The following is a 17,194-nucleotide window of genomic DNA, read 5'->3' as shown; positions in this document are numbered from 1 at the left end:
AAAGTAGTAACCAGGTCGGTTTTTACCCTTTTGGCTTGGTCAGGAGGTTGCCTGAGTGTCAAGTGCAATGCCTGACCTTTGACCGGTGTGACATTAATCATATATTAAGCCACAGGTGCTGGAACTAGGGGTGTTTGGGGTGCTGCCGCAACCCCTGGCTTAAAGTGATTTCCATTATATACAGATTTTACAGTTTGGATCTATGGTTCTCGGCACTTCCACTGTACAAATTGTTCCAGCACCCCTATATTAAGCTTCATCCTCTGCTGCCTCTGGCTGGAGCTGAGTGTTTGCACAATGAATGGGACTTGAAGGTGCCCAGCATTTGGCAGGATCAGGCCCTAATTCAGTATAACCTTCGGGGCTGGCCTCGAAGAATTATGTGCGACACCCTCAAAAGCGCCGGAGACGTGCCCCAAGCAGGGGAAGAACAAGGGGGAGAAAGAACTACATTTCCCAGTCGCCATTGTGCTGCAGGCCGCTTGTGATTGGCTGGGGTCCGCGTCCAATCAGCGAGGAAGAGGTGGATAACGGTGCGGCAGGTGCTCTCCGAAGGAGGCTGGGCTGCGGGGGGAGGGAACATGGCGCTGGGTACCAGGGCATCGCGGTGGCTGCTGCACCTGCCGGCCGGGAGTTGCCTCCTCCTCCTGCTGCTGCTCTGCGTGCAGCTCGGGGGCGGACAGAAGAAGAAGGAGGTAGAACCGTTCGCTCCTCTCCGGCGAGCTCCGACCCGGGTGGGGAGCAGGCTGGGGATGTCCTGCAGCGCTGCCCCCCCCCCCTCTCCCGCCCCGGCCCTATGAGCCCCATGACCAGGCGCGGCCCAGCCGGGGAATGGGGGTCGGGGAGGGGACTCGTTCACGTGACTCAGCCGCGCTCTCCCCTCCCGGGCTCTCCCCTCGCGTTGCAGGATGGGCTGTTCCCTCCCCTGGGCTCTGGGGGTTCCCTCTGCCCCGCCACCTTCCTTCCCCCACAGCGCCGGGGTCTCTGCACGCTGCCATTCGTGCCCCATCGCCGCCAGGGTCCGCAGCCCGGGAGCACTTGCGTGGGTGAGCCCCCCGCTCCTTCCCACCTTGCTGGGGGCGCTGACACCAGGGCGTGGATTGCTCCCCCGCCTGCTAGCCATCGCCTGGATGGCTTCCTCTCCCCCCGCTGTAGGGACATGCAAATTGCTGATCCACCACACTCATTCTAGCTGTGGCAATGCCACCTTAAACTTGCCTGTTAATATAGTGGCAAAACAGGCCTCTCTCAAAAGGCTTAATTACGTGTAAATCGATAGCTGACACATATCCGGATTAATTGCAGTAGAATGTTGGATAATTTTGATTTTACTTTACATTCACAATACTGAAGTTTTATCTTGTTACACCATTTCACCCTGTGTTTGCCTCAAAAGAAGTCCTGTCCATTTGAATTTGGCCCTAAATGTAGTTTTTGAATAAATAATTTAAAGTCAATGGGCATGGTTCTATATGCATTTTTCCCAATTAAAACACCTTTAAAAACAGCAGAGGAGGTCTGGCTTTACACTGTTTGTTTGGGCTATTGCAGGAGACTCTAATGTGAAATTAACTAGGCCTAACTGTATGAACAATGAAATTGAATGGTATATGATTGTTGTTCAACTGAAAGTAATGCCAACAGACAAACATAGAAACAATCACAGTGTGCCTGTGTGTACCCTGAATCTCAGTTCTAAAGATCAAAGAAATACTTGTAAACTTATTAAAGACTTGGAGGGGGGGAGAGGTAGGAGATTAAAAAACAAAATAGTAAAACCAAAATCAATTTAACAATTTAGATTATTCAAATTAAATGCATGTCACATTAGTCATGATATTTGTTTGCTGTCTGTCTTTCAGTTAGGAAAATTTAAAACATTCAGTTTAATTTTTCCTTGTTAGCTTGTGGTCAAATTCAGTTTAGGTCTTCTCACTCACTAGTAGAGTGCAAACACTGGAAGAATTTTTTGCGTTAAAGTTTCCATTTAAATTTCAAAACAAACAAACGGTATTCTGCTTTAAGTAATCATGACCTACTGTGACATTTTAGCTTTACTCTTTGAGATTTATGGTTTTAATTATGGAACTCAAAGGGTGCCTTGCTTTTTTTGTTGGTTTGTTTGACTGCTACCAAAAAACGCATGACTTTGTTTTGAAAATCCAGTTTTGTTAACAAATCAGTTGTTTGAATTATTTGCTCAAACAAATGGGAGAAGCCTCAAGAAAAGTTTTTCTCCCTCCTCCTGCTCAAGGGATTACCACAGGATGTTTCTTGAGTGCTAAACATCAATTCCACAAAAAAACAATTTCTCTCTCATCTCTTACTTTCTTACATGGCATATTTGGTAACATTCTGCTTTTTCATGTAATCATATGAGCTCTTTACAGAGCTCTCAATCCTAATGGAAATCGTGTTTTACACTAGTAAGTAGAAAGAAATTTCTCTGATTCTTTATTGTACACATATGAAGCCAGATGCTGTTCTCTTTACACTAGTATAAATCTGGGTTACTTCTATTGTAGACAGTAAGGATACACCTTCTTTACCTTGGTGTAACTGAAACTAAAATCTAGTTCATGGTATATATTTTGAGTAGAAAGGTCCAGAGGAGAATGAGAGGCTAAAGAGAAAAATGAGGGAGGGAGTGAAAGTGGGCATGAGGGAGATGGATGTCACTAGGGCAGGTTGAGGGACTAGAGAATCTGCATCTGATTGGAGAAAATTGTAGGAGAAAAGGAAGCTGATAGTATTTTTGTCAAATCCTGTGCAGGAACTATGGTTAAGGACTATAGACCTAAATTTGAGAATACATGAACTTTAGGCACCCACATCCTTATTCAGGTATTGAAATAAGTAGTATCATTTTCCAAGTGCTTTTTGACTATGTTCTCCTTTGCTTCAGTCATCACTACTCAGTAAGCATACATTTAGTTTTTGAGAACCATATTGTGCTTCATGCAGGTTACGCCTGCCCAAGGGGTAGTGACTCATTAGCCTCTATAGGGAGGCTATTACTTTAATATTCTGTTGGGGAACATGCTTTTCTATTCACTACGTATTCTCTTGTGCTAGAAGCAGGGGGATTGGTCCTTATTGCAATCATTTAAATCTAAGTTATTTGCAGAACTGCTATGGGAATGCAGTAATTTACTTCAACACATCTCTGTTGCAGCCAAGGAACTTCTGATTAAAAGTGGTACGTGAGCTGTGTTCTCGAACTGTGTGTTTATCTTTGGTTGTTTTATATTTTTACTTCAGGACTGGGTGTTCATATTTGGAGCCTACTTCTCTTTGCAGCTGTAGAGCTATGATACAGCTCATGACAGAATCTCTGGGTTTTGTCACTGCTGCTCAACTCTTCTTGCTACTAGACACCATGAACTAGATACGTTGGCATTACTGTTCCCATGATGGTAACTTTTATTATAGTTGAGAATTGCTTACTGTATACTACTTTTACTGTCATGTACGTTAATCTAAATAGCTATATTAGAGCTAGGTGGAAACTGAATTTTTCATTTCAAGGAGAATGTTGTGAATCTGATTTTTCCTTCTGTTCTGAAATGGAACAAAAGCAAGAACTGAAATGAGATTTAAAAAACAAACAAAACCTGTCATTTCTGATCAATCTAAATGTTTTAATCTGATTTTATTTTATACTGTATATTTAAAATATTTAATGAAATTTGACAGAGATAACTGAAATGTTTCCAAAGTCAAGACATTCCATTTTAAGCTTATCAGAATGCTTTTATTTTTCTTTCAATCTTTCTTTCAAAAATCTTTGCTTGAAATAGACAAATTTAGACAAACATTTAGCCCAGGGCTTCTCAAACTGGGGGTTGGGACCCACTGGGGGTCACAAGATTCTTACATGGGGGGGTCGCAGGCTGTCAGTCTCCATCGCAAACCCCACTTTGCCTCCAGCATTTATAATGGTGTTAAATATATAAAAAGTTATTTTAATTCATAAGCGGAGGGAGAGGGGGTTTGCATTCAGAGGCTTTCTATGTGAAAGGGGTCACCAGAACAAAAGTTTGAAAACCACTGATTTAGCCTTTGATGAATAGGCATTTTCCAACTGCCACCAAAAATGATCTTGTGGGTAAAGAACTAGACTGGTACTCAAGAGTTCATTTTTTTTGTTTTCAGATCATCCATTGATTTCCTGGATGACAAGTCACTTAGACTCTCTGTGCCTCCAGTCCTGTTCCTAATCATCTAGTTTCTTTTGTAGACCCTATCTTGTCTGTTTAGAGTATAGACTTTTCAGGGGTGGGATTGTCTCTTAATGTGGTCATATAGTGCCCACCACAATAAGGCCATAATGTATACTAAGGGCTCTCAGCAGTATTATAATACTACCACTTAGTGTGAAGTAGTATTAATGATGATCAAATTCAGACTCTCCATTTGAAAAGTAGTATCTTTGCTTCTAATAAAGACACTTCACTTTTACATAAGAATCACTGCTTAACTATAGAATACCATCATGCAATCTTTTCTTTTTGCATCAATTAGTACGCTAATACTACATCTACACATGGAGCTAGGAGTGTGATTCCCAGCTTGAGTAGAAATACTTGTTTTAGTGCACTAAATATAGTAGTGTATCCGCAGTAGCGTGAGCAGTGGCACAGGCTAGCTGCTCTGAGTACAAACTCGCCCAGACCTAGTGCTTAATTTGTAATGGAAGAGGTGCTGAGGCTCAAGCAATTTTTTCTACTTACATCAATGATGCAGCAAACCCAAAGGTGCTGGGCTATGAACAGCCAAGCATAGAGGTGCTGGGGCTCAGCCCTGGCACAAATTAAGCACTGCTCAGACCTCATAAGTACATATTCAGGGCTGCTGCATGCTGCTGCCTGTGCTACTGAGGCTACACTAATATTTTTAGCGTGCTAGCTTGACTATGCCTGCTCGAGCTGGGAACTGCTCTTCGATCCAAGTGTAGTCATTAGCTCAGATTCAGTCATTGCTCAGATTGTTGTCGCTTTGTCTTCAGAAAAGCATGTGAAACTTCTTCCTTTTTCACCATAATGTTACTACCGCTTTTCTGTTGCTGTTGGGCATTACTGACCTTGAAAGATCTCGCCTGTATATCAGTGTAACTGCAAGCTTTGGAAATAGAAGACTTTTCTATGAAAGTTTGGGTCATCAAGTATTGCATTCTTGTTCTGTGAGTGGTGTTTACAATATCATAAGTTGCTGTGTTGGTTTCCTGTAGCTAGACAATATTGGAAGCTCTGGCATTGGCTATTATGTATTTTCTTTACAACTGCAGAGATAATTTGAGTGCTTTGTGGCGTGCATGGTGTGAATTAATGGACTTTGCTTGTGTTTGTCAAGCTTTTCAGTGGAACGCTCTATAGGCTTATATGAAAAATTAAAGGTAAGTACTAGGAGGTAAAAAGAACAAGTAGTCTGAAAATGGTGTATGAAACATATGAGGGTATACAAGTGTGGTAACTGCATCATCTGTCCCTTCTCTTCTGGTAGCAACCATCTGTGGAAACGGACTACGAACAGCGGAGAGCTAAAGCTGTGGATAAGATGGAAGATAAGTGAGATAGGAAGGAGGGGTATGATGAATATGGAGAGCTGTTTACATATTTTTATGGACAGAGTTGCCATTTTAAGTACAGGATATAAATTGCTGTTGAAAATGTGATGGGGGAGGGCTCTATTCAGTGTGTTAGTCCCCTCCACCCAACTTTCTGTTCAGCATTTGAATCTAGCTTTAACATTTGTGGAACTTTTATGATTTGATATGGCTTTATTAACCCAGCAGGTGGGGTGGGGGGGGGAATCCAGTTCTACCAACCCCAGATGCTCAAATGGGTCCCTGAAAAATCAAATGATTGGGTTAAATTATGCGGTTCTATTTATTGATTGCTTGATTTGGCTTTTATTTACCTTTGAACCTTTAGAGTACACTTGAGTTATATTTTCTTGCTTGTCTCCAGATTTTTCTCTTGAGAGCTAGATTTTTTTTTTAAATAAATGGAAACTAAGATTCTCTAATTGCAAAAATCCAGGAGCTGGGGCTTTAAGAAAAACAACAAATATTGTGAGACTTACATACACGTACGTGCTCCCTATCTCCTAATTCTCTGTTATAGCTAGTATACATCATGTAGCAGTGCATTGCATTTAAAAAAAAACACAGGGAATCTGGTCCAAAATACAGCATGTGCATAACACTATTAAAGTCCGTCATTGCAGGTTCAATATCTCTTTCCTCTCACCCCCCATCTCTCCTACCCAACTCACTTAATTGTACTACAGATTACTGTTGTTTACTGTTGGTCTGGGCACCAGTGCAGGAGGCTGAATGAATCGCAGTAAGCCTAAAAAGCTTAAGGCCCCCTTCTTTAAATTGTTTGAGTAAAGCACAAAAGTTTGCAGGATCTGGGTATCTCCTTATACAGAAACCAGATGAGTAATTGTGCTTGCACTTCTACTGAACAAATATTGACTTTGCTCTATTTTTAATCCTGAATGAAAATAATCATGTGAGTCTTAGCTGGGGTCCTTCATCTCCTAGTGCTTCCTCCAGGAAAAATATTTATGGTTCTCTGTGTTGCCTAGCCCCAAAGAAAAATCACTTTAAACCATGTCCTTTGTTTCATCCCAGTACTTGCAGTTTGAGGGATTGGGTGCAGTAGATAGCTTAAGCGATCTTCTGTCCAGTACAAGAGCAGAGGAGAAAAGGATTTTTGTTTTAAGATGGATATTCCTTTTCTTTCGGAGGGATGGGTGGGAGGGAATCAGTCTCTTGACAGTTGGGAGGGACACGGCGAGGAGAAGGGAAGGACATGACTTCTTACCATTCCATGAATGGAATTGCTGATTCCCCTAATCTAAAGAGAGAGATTTGTATTAGCTATGCAGACATACTGTAGTAATGCAAAGCTCAGTGAAATAGCAGAAGAGTCCTCCCTCCCCCCCCCACCTACTGATGAAGATAATGCTCAGAAGTGCTTTTGCTTATTGTTGTTCACGTTTAATATTCACTAAACATGCTCTGGTCCTGATACTTTTTTCAGTTCCTTTGTACTGTGGAAGGTACGAATATTGCTATTTGATGAAGCGTCACTGTAGGCTGTTTTCCTAAAGGTTATTTTTGCTTGTCATTGTCCATAGAAAATATTGCCATTCCTAAGGATGTGGTTGATAGTCTGATTTCTAAATTAGCTCATCCTGCATACATTATTTTGCCAGGATACTTTTGGAGTAAGTGGATTAAAGTAATGCTATCCCTGGCTCTGTCCGAAAATCCTTCAAGTTCTACATGTAAGATGCAGTATTTAGTTAAAATAGTAGCAACTGAAGCTTTTGTTTTAAGGCAGGCAGTTAAAATATGGTACTTCTGCAAGGAAGAACCTTCCTGTTGTGTACTTAGTAAGCAGCCCTGAACATAAAATTATAAAAAACATAAAAACTCAGTCCCAGCTGTGGTAGACTAGCAGGCTTATTGGGACAACTCTCGGAACAAGTTTGGTTCAGCACCCTGGGCTCTTGTTCCCCCTTCACTCTGTGAAGAGCGCACTCAGCTTCTCCAGCTCCTGGGTACATACCTTTTCAAGCCTCCTTCCCTCAACTTATGAGTTTTGTTATTTTTACCATCACATCATCCCTTCTCACCCTTTTGCATCTGGAGCTTATAAAAGATCAGCCTAACCTTGCTGCTTTTTGCCTTCTTATTTGAGTACAGGATATGAAGTAAAGAATGCTTAGAGCAGCCTGGCAGCACTCATGTAATTAGATTGCTGAAACTTTGTTTCTGCTCCAGATGTCTCCATTTGGCAGCATTACTGCCATAGACAGATGAACAACTTAATTGATCTTTCCTACCACTCTGCTCTACAACCATTTATGCAGCACTTCCTATGTACATGTATGAAAAATACGGATTGTATCTGCTCCAGTACTAAATGCTATGGATAAATCTTATTTAGATGGATTAAACTGCATAGCCATAGGGAAAAAGTGTATGTTTATTGGATGACTTACTGCTTAGAGGCTTCAGGATTTAATATCATTTGAACAGAACTATTTATTAGTATGAAAGTTGCATTTCATTGGGTAAAGTTACATTTTATTTTGGTAACTAGTTTGACTCTATGCTTTCTGGACCCCTTTACTGAGACCTAAGATAATTTAGGTAGGCATGAGGGGATTAGACTTTTCTTTATGTACAGTTCATTGGTTTTCTGCCTTCTGTAGCCTCTCGTGAATTTAATCTTTGTTTTTTTCATGGTGAAATTTTACAATGATGAGGTGACATGACAAAGTTAAGTATTAAACTACACGAAAGCTTATGCTCTAATAAATTGGTTAGTCTCTAAGGTGCCACAAGTCCTCCTTTTCTTTCTGTGTACAGTGGTCCTCAAAGCAGAATTTGAAGTGGATGAAGTCCTATTTTTGCATGTTATTATCACCATACAGCAAGTCTGCTATACCCAAACAAATACATTAGTACTTCTATCATGCTGAATTAATTAGTTCTTGTATGGAAGAGCTAGAATACTAACTGGCAATACTTTGGTCACATTAAGGAATCCTATAAAGTAGAGATGGAGAAGTCTGACTTCCCTCCCAATGCAGACTGGTTCGGAACATTTATTTTCTCTAGTGTCTTGTGTAGTCTGTTTTATGATTGCTGAAGTGATGAGGCTTCCATCATTCTCAGGTGAGCTCTTCTCCAATCTTTAGAACTTACTAGTGGGACTTTATTTTTCTTGCCCATTAACACCATTTTGGAATACCTTGAAATCTGCTTCCTTTGTTTAAATGGTTGTGGTTCTTAACCTTGCAATTTCCCTAGCCCATCACTTTTCTTAGTCTTTTTCTTCAAATTCTCATACAATGTATTACCGTCTTTGTAGTACAGAGGGGCTGAAAACTGAACCCAGTAATATTTGGTGTGATCTCACTCATGCTACAGAAATGCAATATTACTTCCTTATTTTATGACCTAATACATGTGTATATGCAATTCATAATCATACTAGTTTATTTGATTATATGTTGCTATAAGAGAGTATAGAAGACCCCATCTCTCCTTCACAAATACAGGAAGTCAGGCTCGCATAGGGAGAGGCCATAGAAGCAAGTGTCCCAGGAACAGGAAGTTGAGCTTTATCTTCCACCTTTGTTTCTAATCTCAAAGTTGCTGTTTGTTTAATGTCCCCCCAGTGTTATCTGCAAAACTCCTAAGTTGATAGCAGTGCGGTTTGTTCACTCTTCTAGATTACTAATGAAGGTGTTCAATAAAACTGAATTTAGTGCCAGTCCCTGCACTTAAGGTTTTTTTTTTCTTCTCTCTGCAAGTTTTAATAAATGAGTGTTCTGATCCAAGCCAACGTGATTGTATTTACAAAGTGAGATTTTTTTTTAATGAATGTAGCAAAAAATTTCACTGATGGCTGGAGATATTTCATCAACTACTTTCCCTTCTAATAACTTTGTAGGGGAAAAGTGCCCAGTTTATTTGGCCTGATTGTGGCATTCACAATCTTTTCCATGGCTGTTCCTTTGGGATGTATTATTTTTGCAAATCCTGACATATATTGTTGTCTTAAAATTGAATGATCTTTCTAGGGATTGTAATTTGGTTACTATATAATTGCTAGATCACTCTTTAAAAACTTCTAAAAATGTTGGTAACACCTTTGTAGGCTTAGCAGAATTCTATTTTTACTTATGTTTGGACAATATCAGTGTTTTATTTTTTTAATAACTTAATTTTTCTGTTTTAAATTTTCAGTTGCAGGAAGTTATACAAGGTTCAGACAATAATTTAATGACAGATGTTGAGATTCAAAAAGTTAAAGCTTCATAACCATAACATCACAAATTGTCAACATCACATGTCAATATACAAAGTAAATAACCTTAAATCAAACTAAGCTATCAAGCAGCATCTTTTTTACTTTACCTATCTATACATTTCAATTATTATGGATTAAAATATTTTTATCTGTTTGTGTATGTTGTGACAAAGCTCTGTCCTTGCCTCCGTGGGTCCCGCGTTTCCTGGTGGATTTTGCTAGTCTCAGAGGCTCACTGTGACCCTCCACGTAACCCTTCTCTCTCTAGAGACAAGGGTCACAGTTTACTGAGCCATTTTCATCATAAGCCAGCGAGGGAGGTGAGGAGAAGTTATCTTTCCTTGCACAATCTCTGTTGTCTCCCAGTCTCAGGGATTAATCAGGGGACAAAGGTGGGGGGCGTGGAGCCCGGGCCCACCCTCTACTCCAGGCTCCAGCCCAGGGACCCTAATAGTATCAGCTATGGTAGTTAACCTTTTAGAAACATGACATGTACAATTCCCTGGGCTACTTCCCCCACAGCAGCCCTCACTTCCTCAAGCTCCACTTCACCCTTACCTCAGGGCCTCCTTCCTTGTGCCTGATATGGTGTGTACTACTCAGCCTCTCCAACAGAACAACTTCCTCCCACAACTCCTGACATGCACACCCACCTGACTAACTGGGAGGCTTTTAACTAGTTTAAGCCAGCTCCTGATTGGCTTCAGGTGTCCCAATCAACCTAGCCTTCTACCTGCCTTCTGGAAAGTTCTTAATTGGCCCCAGGTGTCTTAATTGACCTGGAGCAGCTTCCATTTCACTTAACCTGGTACCAGGGATGTGTTTAGCCTGGAGCTAATATATCCATCTCCCACTACTTTTCCATAGCCATCTGGCCTTGCCCCATCACAGTATGTACAGAGAAATCAATGTTTGCTGACATTTACCAATTAAAAAAATTAATCCTTCCAAGCCTACTCATTTTTGCTTTTTCGTAGTTTTTATAAAATCCCTTCCCTCTTTTTCATGACTATGCAAAAATAATTGATAGCTGCTCAGTAAATTCATTAGGTAGTTCCCTTAACACTGCATCTCATAAGGTACTGACTTACGTATATAGTCTCTTCAAATATTTTCTTACCTGTTTCCTATCAATAGGAAGGGGCCTAAACCTAAAATTAGGATCTGAATCCAGAGCTGAGCTTTCAAAGAAGAGGCATTTCCTGGTATTTGGCTTGAGCTAATCAATAGGTATCTACTAGTGCCAGGATGTCCTTGTTTCTCTTTTTGTCAGGTCTTTTTTTTTTAAAAGAAAATTGGATCTTTAAGCAGTTGTTCAGTACTTAGCTACTTTGGTCACCATACATCTTCCTTTATAGTTACTAATAGGCCTTCTTTCTCCCTCCTATTGCCTCTCTCCTGCCTAAGACTGCCAAAATATTTGTGGAATCCTTTCTTATTCCTTTTCATCTCTTTGGCTAGTACAAACTCATTGTGGTTCTCCTTTTCTCCCATTATCTCTTCCTTGTAAACTGTAACTAAATCTGAATATACTTCTAGTTCCGGTGCAGATTCATATTTAAACATAAATATTTAAGGAATATCTGTTATGACTGCTGTTCTGTTTTTTTTTTGTTTCTGGGTTTGGGGGTATTTTTTGCATATTTCTGATGAAGGTTTCTTATAAATCTGTAACAGACTATGGAGAAGAAGTTCCCCAAACTCTGGTACAGGAGACGGATGTTCCATCAGTTCACATAAAATATATATATATATTTTAGAAGGTGGTTTATAAATTAGTAAAGTTTGGGAGATGCTGATCGAGAAAATTGGTTGCTTCAAGGGAGATTACATGCCATACAGTGTTGGAGGAAGCTGTGGGGAGGAAGAAGAGACAATGGCTAAACTACATTGAGGAGGTGGATGTTGTGATGTACGAATTGTGAGTCTTCAGAAAATTGCTCAAAGGCCATTTACCCTCAAATTAAGTGCTTGAATATGTGCAGTGACATCTTCTTTTTATTGAAATAGACAGTGTATACTCCTGTCTATGCATCCTAAAAGATCTAGAACTTAGCATAATATTCTGTTAACAGCTCTAGTTGCAGAGTGTTGTGATTAGTATAAGCCTTATATCTGTGGATCTGGCTACAAAAAACAGCATCCTCTAAGATTCTCCACATTCTAATGCAACATTTGGTCTGGTGATTTAAATGTGGATTCCGACTGCTTCTTCCCTGGACAAGAGGAACTTTTGAAGAACAGCTTGACAGCCACTTGGTAAAACAGAACATGGACTTGGGGGAAGATGAGGGCATTTTCCCCAAAACTGGATATGTCACAGAGGCAATGCATGGGGGGAGTGCTCAGATTTCTCCCTTAGCCCTGCTTCCTCCCTATGGAGTAATGTTGTGCGGAGGAGGGCAGTCTGTGTCTGCTGGTCAGTTTGCCCATGTGGGCTGTGTAAGGGGAGGGCAGGGAGCAGCTTCTGTTGGCTCACTGCACAGACTATGTGGGTAAACTGACCAGCAGACACACAGCATCTGGTGTTGCTGCTTGCCCACCTCCCCATCAGACCCCTTGGGAGGCATGACGGAAGCTTGGTGCAGGAGCCAGTCAGGTGTTCCCTGCTAGCTTTTTGGTTTCCCCCTCATGGTTTGTGTAAGGGGAGGGTAGGAAAGCAGGGACCCAGCAGAGCCAGGTGGCAGAGCTGCTTTCCAAGAGTCTGTGCATTGTACAGCCCAGGTGAGTGAGTGATTTAGTCCTGGGGGAATTGGAATTAGAATTCTGGTTCAGCTGCTGGGGGGGAGAAGAATAGGACTTCCTCTTCCCCTGGAGCAGCTGGGGGTCGGGTCAGACCCAGACCCAGGAACCTCCCTGGCTGCAGGAAGCTCTGTACCCCTTCCCCACTTCCTGCCCCCATCACTCCTCAGCCTCCGGTGGGAGTGTCACTTCATGGGCAACTTCCCCCCCCCCCCGTCCACCCAACCTCCTTGCATTTGGAGCCCATTCCACACCCAGAACCTCTTCCACTGAGCCCTGTGCATTCAGACTTCCCTCAGCAAGCCCCCACCCCACACTTGAATCCCTACTCTGCCGAGCCTCACCCCCTGCATCCAGAGCCCCATCCTCCCACATATGGATTCACCTGCTTCACCTCACGACCCCATCCCTTTGCCCTCCCAAATATAGAAGTCAGACTACACCTATGAACATGGAGTAGCACTGGTGACTACTTTGAAGAATCAATTTGTTCCTGAGAGGTGAAATAAGTAAAGGGGGATAGAGAAAACTATTAAAAAAATGGACTTTGGGGATGAAGACATAAGGATTTTTCAGGGACCCTCATTTAGACTAGTTTTCATTGGTTAGGCAAAATGAGGGTATTCCCTTGCAAACTGCACCCCAGAATCTCACACATAACAATTTTATAGATAGATTAGATAGCTTTCTTTGTAATCCCAGCAATCAGATTTCAGGAGAATTTGGGGAAGGCATTAATTGGATAATATGACATTAACTGCAATGTTTTACTTTTTCCACGTTTGTCACAATAGTTAGAACTTTAATTAGAGGCAGATCTGTTGTACCTTTCTGACTTTATTTCCAAAAGATGCTAAAAAGGATTTTCAGCCCCTATTTATACTGCCATTGAACCTTCAGAAAGCTTTCTTGTTATCTATGTATCAAGTCGTAGGGCATTGCGAAAAATCAGTGCAAAGCAGATTGATTTTCTTGGTGATGGATGACTAATGTTGATAAGATAGCTTCTTATCTGCAAACAACCATGTGTCTTAAAGAGAACTTCTGTTACTGGCATATAAACGTGTATAAACTCCATTATAAACAACTTTCTACTGCACCTCCCCTCTTCCATGCTCATTAGGGACCAGATTTTGCCACCCTCGTGCTGAATAGTAGCTTATTCCATGAGTAGTTTCACTGAAGTCCATTTTGGAGTAAGAGTTGTAGAATCTGGCCCTACAAAAATCCACACAGGACTCCTGGTCTTTCTGCAAGGTGCTGATTTGAGTTTGGGGGCAAAGACTAAAGGAGTTTTGCAATGGGTTGACTTGTGACCTTGATTGTGCAGGTAAATTAACAAAGCAGAGTGCCATTAAAAAGGGGCAAAACCAACATAACAGGAAATGAATAGCTTTAAAAATGTTTTTATATTGCATTACTCTAATTGCATTAAATATAGACTCATTTAGCAGCATTACCAACTTCAAAATATTTGTGCTAGATCAAGGCATTCATTTAGAATTAAACTTTTTTTAAGGGATATCATTTTGAAAGAACTATACAGTAGTAACCTTTTCTTTAAGAAATGTAAAATTATCTTGCTCTATTTTTCTACTGGATTTAAATCTTCAGATTTAGGAGGGAAAACGATTACATTTTGAGGTGGAATTTTCAGAAGCATCTAAGTGATTTAGGGGCATAAATACTATTGAATGTTAATGAAACTTGTGCTTCTGAGTCACTTAGAGGCTTTTCAGAATTCCACCTAAAGGTCATCAGATAACTTTTCCTTACTTAGGATGCACTGGAAAGAAAATGGAGTACTCCAGACATCAGTGCTAAGACTGGTGTGGCTTAACTTTGAGATCACTTTCATGTCTGTAAGTGGTATCTTCATCAGATGTACCTAGATTGTATGTTGTTGAGATATATGTATAACTCCATCCAAAGAGCTGTGTCCATATTAATTGTTTCTGTTCCTTCTTTCTTTCTTTCTCTTGAAGAACAGAGGACACTTCTCTAAATATTTCCATTTTCAATTGGTAGTAGTTCATTCACCAAACAATCTTCAGTCTTGCATTGTAACCTTTTCCCAACCCTCATTAGGGATCCTTTTCATGAGAACTTGATAGAATTAGAAGTTTGTTCAATATTAGTTGGGTGCCATAGTGGAACTCCTTAAGAGTTTTGAGGGAAGGGATTTTATTTCATTGTATTTATTTTCTGATCCCAAAGAGAGAGAGGCCTGTGAACCATTCCAGACCTTCAACAGCTCATCAATTTAATCAGAAACTTCAAATTCCATATGATTACTCTAGTCTCAACCATATCCTCATCCACCTAAGGCTGGTTTGGTTCAACTTACAGAATGCGTATTTTCACATCTTAGTGAGGTCTTCACATTGAAAATAACTGTGGCTTATTGTGGGAGGAAATAATGACTAGTCTTTCCATTTGGACTGTCTGTGGCACCTTGAGGATACATAAAAGTACCTAGGTGTTGTAAAGCTCAGTGAAAAGACAGTGCTCACATGCTGTCTTTTGTAGGAGGCCTGATTCTACAAGTATGGCCAGAGCCCTGCAGGGGACAAGGTGGGAGAATGCCTACTTTGAAAATGAAGCTGGAGCTTTAGCTTGCACAAGGGCTCTGAGCAGCTCATTAGTTGTGCGGTAGCATAAGATCTTAGGCAGCTTTGCACAAGCCTATTGGTGGAAACTTTGCCACCTGCAGAGTTATGTGGCAGCTGAGCTGTGGCTTTGGGGATGTCGAGGCACCTAAGTATCTCTGTGAATCTAGTTCGAAGTGTTTTTCACATTGAGATGTTAGAGTATCCGTGACTATCCTTATTTGGACAATTCACAGAAATGAAGCAACCTCAAAAGGTGATCTTGTCCAACCCCATGTTCTGAGGCCATTCTTGACAGGTGTTTGTGGAATCCCTATCATTGGAGGTTTCTAAGAACAGATTAGACAATCTCCCTTGGAAGCCTATAAGAGAACTTAACTACCCTTATGTTTAGAAAGCTTTTCCTAATATCTAACCTAAATCACCCATGCTGCAAACTAAGCTAATTCACTTCTTATTCTGCCCTTGGTGGATGAGGAGAACAATTGATCACGGTCCTTGTATTAAGGGCTCTTATAAAATGAAGACTGTTGTGAGTCCCTCCAAGCCTCCTCTTTCTCCCTCCCCCCCTCCGCCCAGTCATCTTTTTCTCAAGACTAAATACGATCAGTTCTTTCATGCTCTTGTTTGTTAGGTTTTCTAAAGCTTTTATAATGTTTGTTGCTTTCTTCTGGGACACCCTCTAATTTGTTCACATCTTTCTTAAAGTGTGCTGTTCAAAACTGGACACAGTATTCCAGTTAAGGCCTCACCAATGCCAAGTAGAGAGGAACAGTTAGCCCCATGTCTTACATAGGATATTCCTGTTAGAATCATAGAAGATTAGGGTTGGAAGAGACCTCAGGAGGATATCTAGTCCAACCCCCTGCTCACAGGACCAAACCCAACTAAATCATCCCAGCCAGGGCTTTGTCAAGCCAGACCATAATTTATATTAATACATGCCAGAATTAATTTTCTTTTTTGCAGTGTGTCCTCGCAGTAAGATTTAGCAAAAGCTGTGTCACAAGCATGTATGCTGTTCCAAACATTGAAGTTCAAGAAAAACTGGAAGAAATCACAGCTCCATCCAAGTTAATACCGGTTTTATTGGGGCAGTTCTGGATTCTATAGTTAAGAATTTTGAAATACCTTTTTATGGAAGTACTACAGGAAAACAAGTGTTGAACAGTAATTGTCTTCTTCAAACTGATGGTCCTTAAGGCTTTGACAACCAATCAGTATTCTTGTATGCAGAACTAAAATTGGGACTTCTGTAACACTGGATACCAATATGCTGTATAACAAATATAGACAGCACATTTATGAAATCAGCACTGCCTAAATTTTTCTTCCTGTTTTTCAAAGGAGTTGTATTAAACCCTTAAGCTCATTGCAAGAATGACAATTCATGGTCAATGGAATGTCTAAAATATCTCCATATAGACTTCCCAGGGTTCAGAGTGATACTTTACGCTCTCAAGTCCTTTTTCTCCCATCTACAGGACAGAATGGTTAAAGTAGTTTACTGTCAATATGACCATGATATTTCACGTGAACAAGAAGGGGAACACATTACAGCCAGCTGTACAAAGTGGTGGTGGCTTTGTGGGAATGATGTATAGTACAACAAATTTATCCTGTAATTCTCCACCTTTGTGGGCAAGTACAATACTGGATGACCGTCTGACCCAAGATCTGTAGGAGTGGTCACTCAAGAACTATGCAGCAAATAGCATCTCCCTGTGTAGATATCTGGAGATGGAGTTGTGTCTTGCTGCAAATAGCTCTAACTATCAGGTTTTGCTCCAGAGTAGAACACAGCCAGTCCATCTCTGATGTGTGTTCTAATCTGGGATGTAGGTCTCCTATGCATTCCATCTAGTTCCTCTAATCCAGGGATTTCTCAAGAAAATCAAACAAAAAAAGCTAAGTATAATTCAGTTACCCCAGTTTGGGTGAGACAAGATTGGCAATCAGATCTACTATAGCCATAGGTTTCTTTGTCTCCTTGCAATACTGAAC

General features: G+C 40.8%; 1 protein-coding gene across 6 annotated transcripts in view; it reads left to right on the top strand.

Moving 5' to 3' along the window:
- Window positions 1–535: 535 nt before the first annotated feature.
- The window catches only part of TUSC3 (tumor suppressor candidate 3), a 282,627-nt gene continuing 265,968 nt past the window's right edge, over window positions 536–17,194 (top strand). The window contains exons 1-2 of one of the 6 annotated variants that reach the window (XM_073341947.2): window positions 618–695; window positions 3,262–3,416. In XM_073341947.2, the coding sequence (XP_073198048.1) occupies window positions 3,411–3,416 (6 nt within the window). In that variant the 5' untranslated portion in view covers window positions 618–695; window positions 3,262–3,410. Of the gene's footprint in view, window positions 735–3,261; window positions 3,417–17,194 lie in introns of all 6 variants that reach the window. The other 5 variants (XM_078852528.1, XM_078852527.1, XM_073341945.2 and 2 more) reach the window with 5 other exon arrangements.

This window comes from Lepidochelys kempii, chromosome 4 (assembly GCF_965140285.1).
Source record: "Lepidochelys kempii isolate rLepKem1 chromosome 4, rLepKem1.hap1, whole genome shotgun sequence".
NCBI classification, from domain to species: Eukaryota; Metazoa; Chordata; order Testudines; family Cheloniidae; genus Lepidochelys; species Lepidochelys kempii.
Note: the sequence above shows the minus strand (reverse complement) of the source record. Positions and strands in the feature narration are given on the sequence as shown.